At 42.7% G+C, this 13,073-nt stretch overlaps 1 protein-coding gene across 1 annotated transcript in view; it reads left to right on the top strand.

Annotated features, from left to right (window-relative positions):
* Positions 1-4,489: 4,489 nt before the first annotated feature.
* The window catches only part of TBC1D8B (TBC1 domain family member 8B), an 88,770-nt gene continuing 80,186 nt past the window's right edge, over positions 4,490-13,073 (top strand). The window contains exon 1 of the mRNA XM_002720152.5: positions 4,490-4,782. Coding sequence (XP_002720198.2) covers positions 4,653-4,782 — 130 coding nt within the window. The 5' untranslated portion in view covers positions 4,490-4,652. The remainder of the gene's footprint in view (positions 4,783-13,073) is intronic.

Here is a 13,073-nt window from a genome sequence, read left to right as displayed (position 1 = left end):
TTCTGTAGTTACGGTATGGGCTCCGTGATGCTCAATTTCTAGCAAGCTCCTGGTGGTGCAGATGTTTCTGGGTCCAGAGTCCACACTTTGAGTAGCAAAGCTTTAAGCAGTTTTCCTGTGGAAGTGCTCCATAAATTTTGAATCTTACTGCCTCCTAACCTGTTGCAGGCTGTAAAGAAAGATAAACTAAGCTAGTGAAATTCATTTGAAATAAGAAGCCAGTAAAATTGTGAGTGATAGACTCAGCCTTTCCTGAGCATGGGGATTAGAAGTGCTGTTTGGGGCTTCATAATCTCTTTTTGCACAGGTATTTGAGGCTATGATTAAGAAGACTGAGTCAGCTGGAAGGCTGATCTCTGGATACATGAGGTATTATTCATCTCTGCATGGTATCTTATTGGGTCCATAAAGCTGTGTCTTTGATAAATCAGAAAACAAGGACAGGGGCCAGGGTTGTTGCATAGTGGGTGGAGCCACTACCTGTGACACCAGCATCCCATATGGGTGCTAGTTCAGGTCCCAGCTGCTCCACTTCTGATCCAGCTCCCTTCTAATGCACCTGGGAAAGCAGTGGAGGATGGTCCAAGTGCTTGGGCTCCTGCACCCATGTGGGAGACCCTGATGAAACTCCTGGTTTCTGGCTTCTGGCTTCTGGCTGGCTCAACCCTGGCTGTTGCAGCCATTTGGGGAGTGAACCAGCAGACAGAAGATTCTCTATCTCCCCTCCCAGTAACTCTGCCTTTCAAATAAATAAAATAAATCTTGAAGGAAAAAAAAGAAAACAAGGATGGGAACAGACAGATGAGTTGGGAAGCTATTATAATGGAAGAGCAGGGAAGTAGTGATGTGAGGCTAATTTAAAGCCGTAACAGGAAGATAGTATGGATAAACTTTTGAAACAAAGAAGGATGCCTGTAAGGTGTGCTGTGTGTATGAGTGCGCACATATGTGTGTGTGATATGATAAGGGAGGAGACTGGTGGAGATAGGGGATAGAGGTGATGCACGAAGTCCAAGATCTTTGAAGATTCTTAGCTTGAATGTTTTGGTTGAAGTGGTCTTCTGAACTAAGACAACCTAGTAGGAGAAGCAATATTGGGTAGGGGGTATATAGGAGAAATAAGTAGCTTTGACACGTATTTGAGGTATATGTGGATGATATGCCTAAGTAGTATGATGTCATGGTTTGCAGAAGGGTAAATCTAGGTTCAAATCCCAGCTCTGACATCAATTTAGCTGTGTGATCTTAGGCAAGTTATTTAATTTCTAAGAACTTTTTGTTCATATTTAAAGCAAGCATATAAAAGTACACAAGCTTATGAATAAAAATTAAATAATATATATATAAAGTACAAGTAGAGTACTAATAATAATATTCAATGCGTGTTAAAGCCACTGCCTGTGATGCTGGCATCCCATATTTGAGTACCAATTCAAGTCCTGGCAACTCCACTTTTTTTTTTTTTTTTTAAGATTTATTTATTTGAAAGGCAGAGTTACAGAGAGGGAGAGACAGAGAGAGAGAAAAGTCTTCCATCCTCTAGTTAACTCCCCAAATGGCTGACATGGCTGGAGGCGGGCCAGCCAGAAGCCAGAAGCCAGGAGCTTCTTCCAGGTCTCCCCATGGGTGCAGGGGCCCAAGCACTGGGGCCGTCCTCTGCTGCTTTCTCAGATGCATAAGCAGGGAGCTGGATCAGAAGTGGAGCAGCCGGGATTAAAACCTATGCCCATATGGGAAGCCAGTGCTGCTAAAATGCCTGACAAGGCAGTAGAAGATGGTGCAAGTACTTGGATCCCTGCAGCCATGTGGGAGACCTGGATGGAGTTCCAGGCTTCCTCCTGGTCCAGTCCTGATCATCACAGCTATTTATGGAATCAGCGATTGGAAGAATCTCTCTCTGCCTTTCTCCTTCTCTCTGGGACTGTGCCTTTCAAATAAAAATTTTAAAATATTTATTTATTTAAGAGGTAGAGTTACAGACAGAGGGAGAGATAGAAAAGTCTTCCACCTGCTGGTTCACTCCCTAAATGGCTGCAACAGCCAGAGATGGGCTGATCCGAAGCCAGGAGCCAGGAGTTTCTTACAGGTCTCCCACATGGGTGCAGGGGCCCAAGGACTTGGGCCATCTTCTACTGCTTTCCCAGGCAATAGCAGAGAGCTGCATTGGAAGAGGAGCAGCTGGGACACAAACCGGCATCCATATGGGATTCAAGGCAGTTTGCAATCTCTGGCCTCCTTCCCTAAGCAATTTATATTAACATATACAATTGAAGAGAGTGACATATTCTATTTTAAGGTGCTTTCAGAACAATGTTTTTTCTTTGCAAAGTCTTACAATAGATTTTTAAATGATCAAGCCAAAACTTTACATCACAGGAGTAATTTAATTTAAAAACGTGTTTTCTTTACATAAAACAGCGAAGTGTTTATTTATTAAAACAAGAGCTCTCTAAATATCCTTCTCTGAGCCAAAAGTGGGCCAGATCCTGTAACAGAGAGCACATGGGTATCTACGGAAGCGGGAATCGCAGAGCAAAGAGGCAGAAGAACCCAGGGAGTTCTTTCTGGACCGCCCTTGGCACAACCCTAACCATTAAGGGTATTGGAAAAGAATTCTGGTTTGATGAGGAAGGAAATACAAAAGGGAAGGAAAGAAAAAAAGAAAGGAGGGTGTCTCACATCTCTCTACATTTGCTGTTTTGCTGACCTTTAACCAAGGAGATGAGAAGAAATTATCTTCTTTAGTACACTTCCAGGTTGGGATAGTTTTTCCCAGAGATACACGGCAGTCCGGGCTCTGGAAGAACTGACTCTTCCCATGCAATCTTTTAGAGCTGCCTTGGGACTACTTATTTTCTGCCTCTTAGTTAGGAAGAATCCAAGATTGCTCCTCTTCTCATCTGAAAGAAACATCCCCGCCTGTAGTACACGTCTGTCTCACTAAAGAAGGCCCACATCTTGGAAGGATTAAGCCTTTAGGGCAGAGTTCCTTGGCTCCATGACTTGGCATCTGGGTTTGCCCCACCCCTTTGTATTTTAGCCATATGGCCTCCAGGCTTCCGTCTCAAAACAGCTTGCCAAGGGTCTCCCTTGCCTGTACATTGCCTTCCAACGCCTTCCTTCTTTTAAACTCGTTTTTACTTTCAGTGCACTCGTTAACTCCGGGGTATTGAGTTATTGTAAGAAATAAAAACAGCAATCAAATAAGCTTTCCCTGCAACATCATGCAAATGACTGACCTCATTCACCTTCGTGTTTAAGCAGCTGTGAGTCTTCGCCAAGACACAGAGAGGTGAAGGTTGCTCTGCAAGCATTTTGTTTTCTTAAAAGAATTTAAGAAAGAAAAATTATACTTGTAAATTGTTTAGATCTCAAAACAGAAAGTTGGACAAGAGATTGTCTGTAACTTATTACTGTAGTTAAATAAACAGGGGCTGCAGAGGAGGATGAGGGGGATAAGTGCATTGCATGAAAAAAAATGTGTGGTTTCTGACAATTTTATATTCTTCATTAAGGATCAGAAAGTTTAGGCAAGAATTTTGGATTTATACTAAGAATCGGGTCACCTATTGTGTGACCTTGGATAAGTCACTCACCCAACAGAACATTTCGTTTCTTGATGTGCAAAGTAGGGAAGATCTACTTCACTAGCCTTTTGTGGATTACATGGCATGAGTATGTAGTTACCGCTTATTAGACATCAGTTGCTATTAACTGCTGCCCCCTGGAATGGGCTGTTACTCCAAAAGTCCAGAAACTTTCTTTTAAACAAATATTTGGGGCTAGCACTATGGCATAGCTGTGAGGCCGGCATCCCATATGGGCACCTGTTCCAGTTAAGGCTGCTCCACTTCCCATCCAGCTCCCTGCTAATGCGCCTGGGAAAGCAGTGCAGGATGGCCCAAGTCCTTGAGTCCCTGCACCCCCCCCCCCCCCCCCCCCCGTGGAGATCTGGAGGAATCTCCTGGCTCCTGCCTGGCCCAGGCCTGGCCGTTGTGGCCATTGGGGAAGTCAACCAGTCAATAGAAGATTCTCTCTGCCTCTCTCTTTCTCTCTCTCTGTCTTCATTTCAAATAAGTAAATAACTCTTTAAAAAAATTTTAAATCGAGAACCGATTTCATGTATTTCATTGGTACAATTCTAAGAATTCGACATTTCCTTCCCTTCGTCCGTCCCTCCCAAGGAAACTTTATTGTGAAAAGGGTCAGGAAAAATAACACCTTTACACCTAGGATTCAGTTGCTTGAACCAAAACACACTTTAAACTTCAGACACAAACACGCTTTACCCGTGGCGGGACTCGCTTTGAAAACACCCCCATCGGGGTCTCACCCCAGTGTATTGTGGGAAGTGTAGTCCTGTGCTCCTGTCGCCGCAGTACAAAAAAATCGCGTGAGGAACTACAACTCCCAAGAGATGAAGCAGCGGGATTATTTCCCAGTTGGGCGGTAGCGCTGTGGGAGGGAATTGGCAACTTCGCTGCCTACGTGGGAGAGAAGGGAGGGTGGGGGGAAGTGTGGAAACCGTGAACCTGAGCCGCTGTTGCCGGAGGCAGATTTGGTAGGAGGAGTAGAGGGGGAAGACAGGGGTTGACGGTGAGGTGAGGAGGGCATCTAGGTCGTTGCTGCCAGGTGGCACAAACTTCTTCACGATGTGGCTGAAGCCTGAGGAAGTGCTTCTGAAAAATGCGCTGAAGCTGTGGCTGATGGAAAGGTCCAACGACTACTTCGTGCTGCAGCGGCGTCGGGGCTACGGGGAGGAAGGAGGAGGGGGACTCACAGGTAAGCCTGAGACCCCCCCCCCCCCATGCCTTAGCGCCATGGCTTCTGTTCGCGGTTTCTTAAAAGGTGCTGAGGAAAACAGTTACTCGCGGTTGCCGGGCGCTGGATCTTAACGCCTTGGCGGAGGGACTGGGCTTCTCCCGCCGCCGCCGCCGCCAGCCAAGTCCGGAGAGGAGCAGTCTTTCTGGCCGAGCCCCTGCTCTTTGGGTGGGACGTGGGAAGAGAGGAGTTCTTTTCTAAGGCAAAGGAAGGATCTGGTGCCTGCCCTGTGGTTTCCCATGGTGGGAAGGGGCTGGTTGCGAGTGTTCAACCTAGAAAGGTCGCGCCTGTGCTGATGGCAGGGACCACTTCGCAGCTGTGGAGTAACTTTTTTTTTTTACATGAAATCCATAGGGATAATAACCACCCTGGGGAGTGTGTGGGGGTGGGGCGGGGTTCGGGGATGGCGAGGAGAAAGTGAGACGCCCTGATCACATTCTAAGAGATAGGCTTCAAATGAGAAACTGAGCAGGGAGGGTTGGAGCCAGGGCAAGTGATGGGATAGGGCTCAGAATTCCCGACCTCTCCCAACTTAGCATCTCTCACTGCATCTCCCAAGTTTTCAATCCATGGGATTCCCTCGAAAAGGCTACTCTAGCGTCATCATACAAATCTCTCTCTGGAGTATTTGGCGCTGCCCCCTTTTTCAAAGCCATCATTCTAAGCCAAAGCACTTAAACAAATGGAAGTTTGAGTCTTCCTGCCCATCCCACCCCGCCCCCCCCCCCCAATTTTTTAGATTTAAAAAAAAATCAAGAACTGTTTTTTGGCCTAGTGTTCAAAGTCTTGCAAAGAATGTTTTTTGAGACCCCCTCATCCTGGACAGGGCCATTCAAACTTTTTGGACTTTGGGAAAACAAGGGCCTTTTATCATGATAATTTCTAGTTTGGGTTTGAGGCCTTGAAGGGGTGGATGGGCTTAAATTACGTGATATGAGGGGAAGAGAAAAAGTTGGGAAGCCTGCATTTTGGTCCCATGCTAAGCTCTGACTTGTTGGATGACATTTGTCCAGTTATTTTTTTCATTTACTCAACCTTAAGCGACTACTGTGTGTGACAAGGAATGCTCCATAGGAAGATAATTAAGATTCAGTTCTTGTATTTGAAATGCTCATAACCTAACTAGAGGGAAGTGGGATGGTGGCCGGGGTGAGGGCATGAGCAAAGACCCCCTAGTAAACCAGGCAAATTAAAAATTGAACCAAATGACTAAAACGAGTGAAGATTCATTGGAGGAGGTATATTGCTTTTTCTCTTCTGTAAAATGGTACCTACCTCACACTTGAAAGGATAAAATGAAAAATAGTAGGTGCCAAATCAATGTATGTGAAGGGATCTATGGGATATTTTTTTTCTTTAACCTTAAGACCTGTTCACCTTATCCAGCTTCTGAAGAGGCTCTCTTGAAAACATGGCAACAAAAATTTCCCCATTAAAGTGGATAGTTTGTCATTTTTTGATTTTTTAAAAATTGCAAGTGTTATTTTGCAGAAGACTTTCCATTTAATGGATGCAGATACTGTCCGGATTGAAATTTGAGAATTAATAATCATAATTACTCAGTGATGTAAATTGTCCATGTGAGTCCATTGAAAGTAGGTTAGGATAGATTTAAAATATACCTTATATACACATATCAAAACATCACATAATACCCTAAACATATGAATACTTTTTATATGTCTTAAGTTTTTAAATAAAAGTAAAAAAATAAATTTTATAGACCTGTGTCAACAACCTCAGAAATAGTCTTCTAATATAATTTGGTTCCCATTAATTTTACTTGACCAGTCTTTACTTGAGCTTTTGCCCACATTCACCGAAGAGGTGTATTTCCTTTCATACAGCTGTATTCATAGAACATAATAGATAAATCCTTGAGAATCAAATCACTGCAATGTAGTATTAAATGGTTTTTATTTCTAAGTTTCTTTTAAGCAGTCACTCCTTGTTTTCTGTGTTTGAGTTTTCATTTGACATGCTTTCTTAAAAGTATAGATTAATTGCACCAAATTCTTATCTCCATCCCACTCACCCTATTTGATAGCCACCATCTGTCTAGAATAAGAGGAAATTTATCTGAAGAAGTAGTTTGAAATTTCTGCTAACCGTGTGTGCCATGACTACTGATAGCCCCATTGACTTAATGATTAGTTTGTGTTCTGCATGGCATTTTACCTGTAAGATTGACAAGATGCTTGAAATTACCATGTGACAGCTGCCTCTGTAATTCCTTGTAAATTAGCAAAATGGATCAGAAAGGAGCAGACGTGTTTTTAAGATTTGTTTGGTTCTTTTTAGTCTGGAGCAAAAACGTGTGCTGATCTTCATGGCTGCTCAACTACTATATTCTCACTTAAAACTGTGAAGTCAAGAGCTTTACTGTGCTTTACCGTAAATCAACATTTGGATTGGCTCTCACAGGAGTTTGTGTGCCAGCAGAAGCTTTCTTTTGTCCATTTTTGTTTGCTCAAATACAGTGATATGTGCTACCCCTAAAAAGATTACCTTACACATTTTGCTTAATAAAGAAAAATAACAACCACCTGAAAATGTTAATGAATGTAACTTTATTTAAGATTTCCTTTCTTGGCCATGAGATAATTGGCAATAACTACCAGCAATGTCATGACTTTGGGTGTAGACTTGATGAAGTTCCTTGACTGCACTTTTTTTTCCTAATGATGGAATAGGAGCAACAGAAAGCCAACCGTAGGATGGCTATAACAACAGACTACTTTTTTTTAAAAAAAAGATTTATTCATTTATTTGAAAGTAAGAGTTACACAGAGAGAGGAGAGGCAGAGAGAGAGGGAATGGAGGAAGGGAGGGAGAGAAGGAGGTCTTCCGTCCAATGGTTCACTCCCCAGATGGCCTCAATGGCCGGAGCTATGCCCATCCGAAGCCAAGAGCCAGGAGCCTCTTCCGTATCCCCCACGCGGGTGCAGGGGCCCAAGGATTTGGGCCATCTTCTACTGCTTTCCCAGGCCATAGCAGAGAGCTGGATCAGAAGAGGAACAGCCAGAACTAGAACTGGCGCCCATATGGGATGCCAGCGGTGCAGGACAGAGCGTTAGCCCACTGTGCCACAGCGCCAGCCCTGAGACTACTTCTGAAGGTAGAATTTTGAGATCCTCTTTCTAAATTTTTGAAAGACTTCAAGTAGACATTTGGTACATTACTGACTATTTGCCAAACATTATCTTACTGAATGTCCTGGCTCCATCAGAGTGGAATGTTTTCTGGAAAATTTTGTCAGACCTAAGATTCTTTTACAGATAAAGTGATTTTCCTTCATTTGAAGAAGTAGTTCATCCTTCTGGATTTTTACAGTAACCTTTAGTTATCCCTTGCTTCTGCTGGCTGCTGCAGGTGATGTCTTTTCTGTGGCATCTAAATTTAGCACCTGGTTTTATATAAAAAGTAATGTATTTTATATAAAAGTAATGTATTCATATTTGGCTTATTAAGTACAAATCAACAATTTGCTTGGCAGATGGGCACTACTGCATGAGTGGAATTATGGGGCTATATTCTATTAAATAATCTAGTGTGTGGAATTTAGGAAGAAGTGCCAATCAGGAAGACTTTATTTTGGTAGTTTGTTGAGAGTATTTTACTCTTGAATTTTCCATATCTGAATAGTACAAGCATGTTCTTGAATATTGGATTCACCAATCCAATTAACTAGACCTTGTTTTTATGGTATAGAATAAAACTAGAAAATAAAACTTACTAAAATGGTATTGTAGGTACTTTTCATTGTATCCTCTTTCATCTTGGTACTGTTGCTTTGAAATTAAATCATCTGTGAAAACTAGAACATGATAACGTTTGAAATAAGTCATTTAAAAATGTTTGAAATCAGCTTGTTATGATGATTTGTCATAAACAAGTACATAATAAATGCTAAGGGAGTCTTTTTGAAAACCTCTTAATACCATCCCTTAAAAATAGTTTTTTTTTCACCACCCCCCTCCTCAATGAGTCTCACTCTGAAAAGTGTTTGCATGAACTATTTATTATTATTTTATAACTATATATTTATTAGCAGAATACCCCTACATTCTATACTAACAAAGTGACCATCTGATAAAATAATTTTTTGGCTTTCCAGGAACTTCATTACTAGCAAGGGGATGCCCAAATGATATGCATGACATTTTATTTTATGTAAGGAAATTTGTACACATGTCCACACACATATGCAGACCAAGTCAGTAAGTTGCTAAATTCTCATTTTGGCTAGTTAAAAAGAAAAATCCCATAGGGTAACCCCTAAGGAGGGAGAATCACATTGTATACTTCTCTTCCTCCCTGAAACATCTTTATCCTTGAGAAATCAAGTAAAACATTACCTTTAATGAATTCTTTGAATGAGAAAGGACAGCCTTGGAGGGCAGTTTAAAAAATAAAGGATATAGGGCCACTGTTGGAGTACAGCATATTAAGCTGCCCCTTGTAATGCTGGCATCCCCTATGGGATGCTGGTTCGACTCCTTTGCTGCTCCACTTCCAATCCTGCTCATTGCTGATGTGCCTGGGAAAGCAGCTGGTGATAACCCATGTACTTGGACCCCTGCTACCCATGTAGATCAGTATGGAATTCCAGGTTCACAGCTTCATTTGCATGGCCCAGTCCTGATTGTTTGACTCTGTTTTTTTTTTTTAAACAAGGGATGTCACCATTTTTTCTTGGTAGTAGTGGAAGGATTATTGACTGTATGTGTAATAGCCCCATGCCTTTTTAGATACCTCTTGGTACAGTCTCTTGACTTCTTTCCCCTATTCTCTGCTGAAGCCTTCCCATCTTTATACATAGACTAGAACCAGTACTCTAGTTCACTGGAAGAACATAACTCCTCAATCCTCAAACATTAAGTTAAAGTCATAGTGATGTGGATTGTGTGCAAAGTTCTTTGTTTTTAGTGCAGATGTGATTTTTTTAAAAGATTTTATTTATTTATTTTGAAAGGCAGAGTTACAGAGAGAGAAAGAGAGAGAGTCGGTCTTCCATCCGCTGACCCACTCCCCAGATGGCTGCAATGGCTGGAGCTGTGCCAGTCGGAAGCCAGGAGGCAGGAGCTTCTAGTTTCTTCTTGGTCTCCCACATAGGTGCAGGGACCCAAGGACTTGGGCCATCTTCTACTGCTTTCCCAGGTCACAGCAGAGAGCTGGATCGGAAGAAGAGCAGCCGGGACTAGAACTGGCGCCCATATGGGATGCCGGCACTTCAGGCCAGAGCATTAACCTGCTGCGCCATAGCACTGGCCCCGAGATGTAATTTTTAAAAAAGATTTATTTTATTTATTTGAGAGGCAGAGTTATAGATAGAAAGAGGAATCAACAGAGAGAGATCTTCCATCTACTGTTTCATTCCCCAAATGGCCATAATGGCCAGAGCTGGGCCCATCCAAAGCCAGGAGCTTCTTCCAGGTCTCCCACGTGGGTGCGGGGGCTCAAGCACTTGGGCCATCTTCTACTGCTTTCCCAGGCCATTAGCAGGGAGCTGGATGGGAAGTGGAGCAGCCAGGACTTGAACCAGCACCCATATGGGATGCCAGCACTGCAGCCAAGGTACCAGCCCCTGTGGAGATTAATGATATAAGTAGAAAACCAGTATTTGTTCTCTGGTAGATTTAATATTGATGAAACAAGACTAAAAAGTGATGACACTCACCACCCTTTATTTTTCTTTTTCTTTTTTTTTTCTTTTAATTCGTATTTATTTTATACTGAGTTTACTCCCGAGCCATAAGTTTTTGCTTCTTTAGTTTCTTCTGGGATATCTTTTTCTTTTGTGCCACCTCCTCTTCTGGCTTAGGAACTATCTGTTCCTTCTCAGTGAGGATCATCTCGATGTGGCACGGGGAGCTCATGTACGGGTTGATCCGGCCGTGGGCTCTGTAGGTCCGGCGGCGCATCTTGGGGGCCTTGTTCACCTGGATGTGCTCAATGACCAGAGAATCTACATCCAAACCCTTCAGCTCAGCATTACTCTCTGCATTTTTAAGCATGTGCAGCAGAAACTCGGGACTTTTTTTGGGCCAACGACCCTGGGTCCAACCCCACTGCTTGGCCTGGGCACATCTACCAACTCCACCATTGTACCGACGGAATGGCACACACTGCTTCTTTAATGTGACTTCTTTCAGGTATTTGGTGGCTTTTCGGATATGCATACCCTTGATGGCCTGTGCAGTTTCTCGAGTGTTCTTAAAGTGAACGCGAAGATTTGAGCCTCTTGATTTGCATGATTTTGTGGGGTTTTCTGGGTCCAGTGAGTAGCGAACCATTTTCGCAGGTCACTTAAGGCCGCTTACAGGAAGAGCCCCTTTATTTTTCAAAACCTTCTACAAGGCTGTCCTCATTCAAAGAGATCTTTGAAAGCAGTTTTTTTTTTTTACTTGATTTCACAGGAATCAAAATATTCCAGGCAAAGTGAGTAGTACAAAGATATCTCCCCTTCTTAGATATTGTCCTAGGGGATTTTTTCTTTTTAATATGCCAATATCTACAAATATATAAATGCACTACCAGATTCAGTGACTTCACTTGCCCCATTAAATCTGCTTCTTTTATCTCCCTTGATTCTGTAATATTTTTCTATATATTTTCAGTTGGTAATTATTCTATAAAGGCTTTAGTTTCCTCAAATTTAAAATGGTGATAAAACTTGTCTTTCCTCCTGGCTCCTGGCTTCAGCCTGGCCCAGCCCTGGTTGTTAATACCAGTGAATGGGAAATTTCTCTCCCTCTCTCCCCTCCCTCCCCCCTCCCTCTCCCTCTCTATAGCTCTGCTTTTCAAATACATAAATAAACCTTTAAAAAAAAAAACAAAACTTGTCTTTCCTTTATCCCACAGCTTTGTTTTGCAGGCCAAGTGAGTTTTCAAACTTGTAAACAAGTCTCCAAACATTATTTCTTTATTTATTTACTAATGAAGGAATATGATGTTAGGTACCATTTTCTGGACCTGAAAACCAAAGGAGTCTGTATATTTATGTCATTTTTTCCCTCATCATTTCTTTTCCTGTGTTTTTTATAGACTGTGATTTGGAGTGGTAACATTGAATATGTTCACTATGCAAAGATATCACTACAGAAGCAAAACGCTCAATCATTGAATTTTGTTGTGGAAGTGATTATGCATTTATGCTTTATAATCAGAATAATATAAAGCAGTTTGTCATGATAACACTTTGGTTTTACTGTGCTTGTCCAAGATCTAAAAGTTCTCAATCAGTGCTTAGATATAAGCATCACTTTTTTGTTGAATGGTATTGAAGAATATAATTACTTTGGTTTCCTTAGTATTATTTTTCAAAACATAGTACTTGAAGAAATAACTTTATCTGATGAAAGCTCATACTGCTGTGTACAGCATAAAGATCTATGGATATAAGGTAAGCTAAAATATTTTTTTTGACAGGCAGAGTGGACAGGGAGAGAGAGAGAGACAGAGAGAAAGGTCTTCCTTTTGCCGTTGCTTCACCCTCCAATGGCCGCCACGGCTGGCACGCTGCAGCCGGCGCACCGCGCTGATCCGAAGGCAGGAGCCAGGTGCTTCTCCTGGTCTCCCATGGGGTGCAGGGCCCAAGCACTTGGGCCATCCTCCACTGCACTCCCGGGCCACAGCAGAGAGCTGGCCTGGAAGAGGGGCAACCGGGACAGAATCTGGCGCCCCGACCGGGACTAGAACCCGGTGTGCTGGCGCCGCTAGGTGGAGGATTAACCTATTGAGCCGCAGCACCAGCCACTAAAATATTTTTAAAAGGTATTTGAATGTTTGTTATATTGCTATGTTTTTCATTTTTTTATTTATTTGAAAGGCAGAGCTACAGAGAGGCAGAGAGAGAGAGAGAGAGAGGGAGAGAGAGAGAGGTCTTCCATTCACTGGTCCACTCTCCAAGTGGTTGCAACAGCTAGAGCTGAGCCAGTCCACAGCCAGGAGCCAGGAGCGTCTGGGTCTCCAACGTGGGTGCAGGGGCACAAGGTCTTGGGCCATCTTCTACTGCTTTCCCAGGCCATAGCAGAGACCTGGATAGGAAGAGGAACAGCCAGGGTTAGAACTGGTGCTCCAAAAGAGAATATTTCTATCATTTTTCATTTTACCTTTCAAGTGTGAGAGTGAAAGCATTACAGTTTGGCTTTAATTTTCATTTCTGTAATCCATATAAATAATGAGGTTGAGAACCCTTTCATTTACTCCCTAGTCTTTTTTTTTCTGAAAGTTCCTGTGCTGCTATTGCT

The sequence above is a fragment of the Oryctolagus cuniculus genome, chromosome X (assembly GCF_964237555.1).
Source record: "Oryctolagus cuniculus chromosome X, mOryCun1.1, whole genome shotgun sequence".
Lineage (NCBI taxonomy): Eukaryota > Metazoa > Chordata > Mammalia > Lagomorpha > Leporidae > Oryctolagus > Oryctolagus cuniculus.
This window is presented reverse-complemented; position numbering and strand designations above follow the sequence as displayed.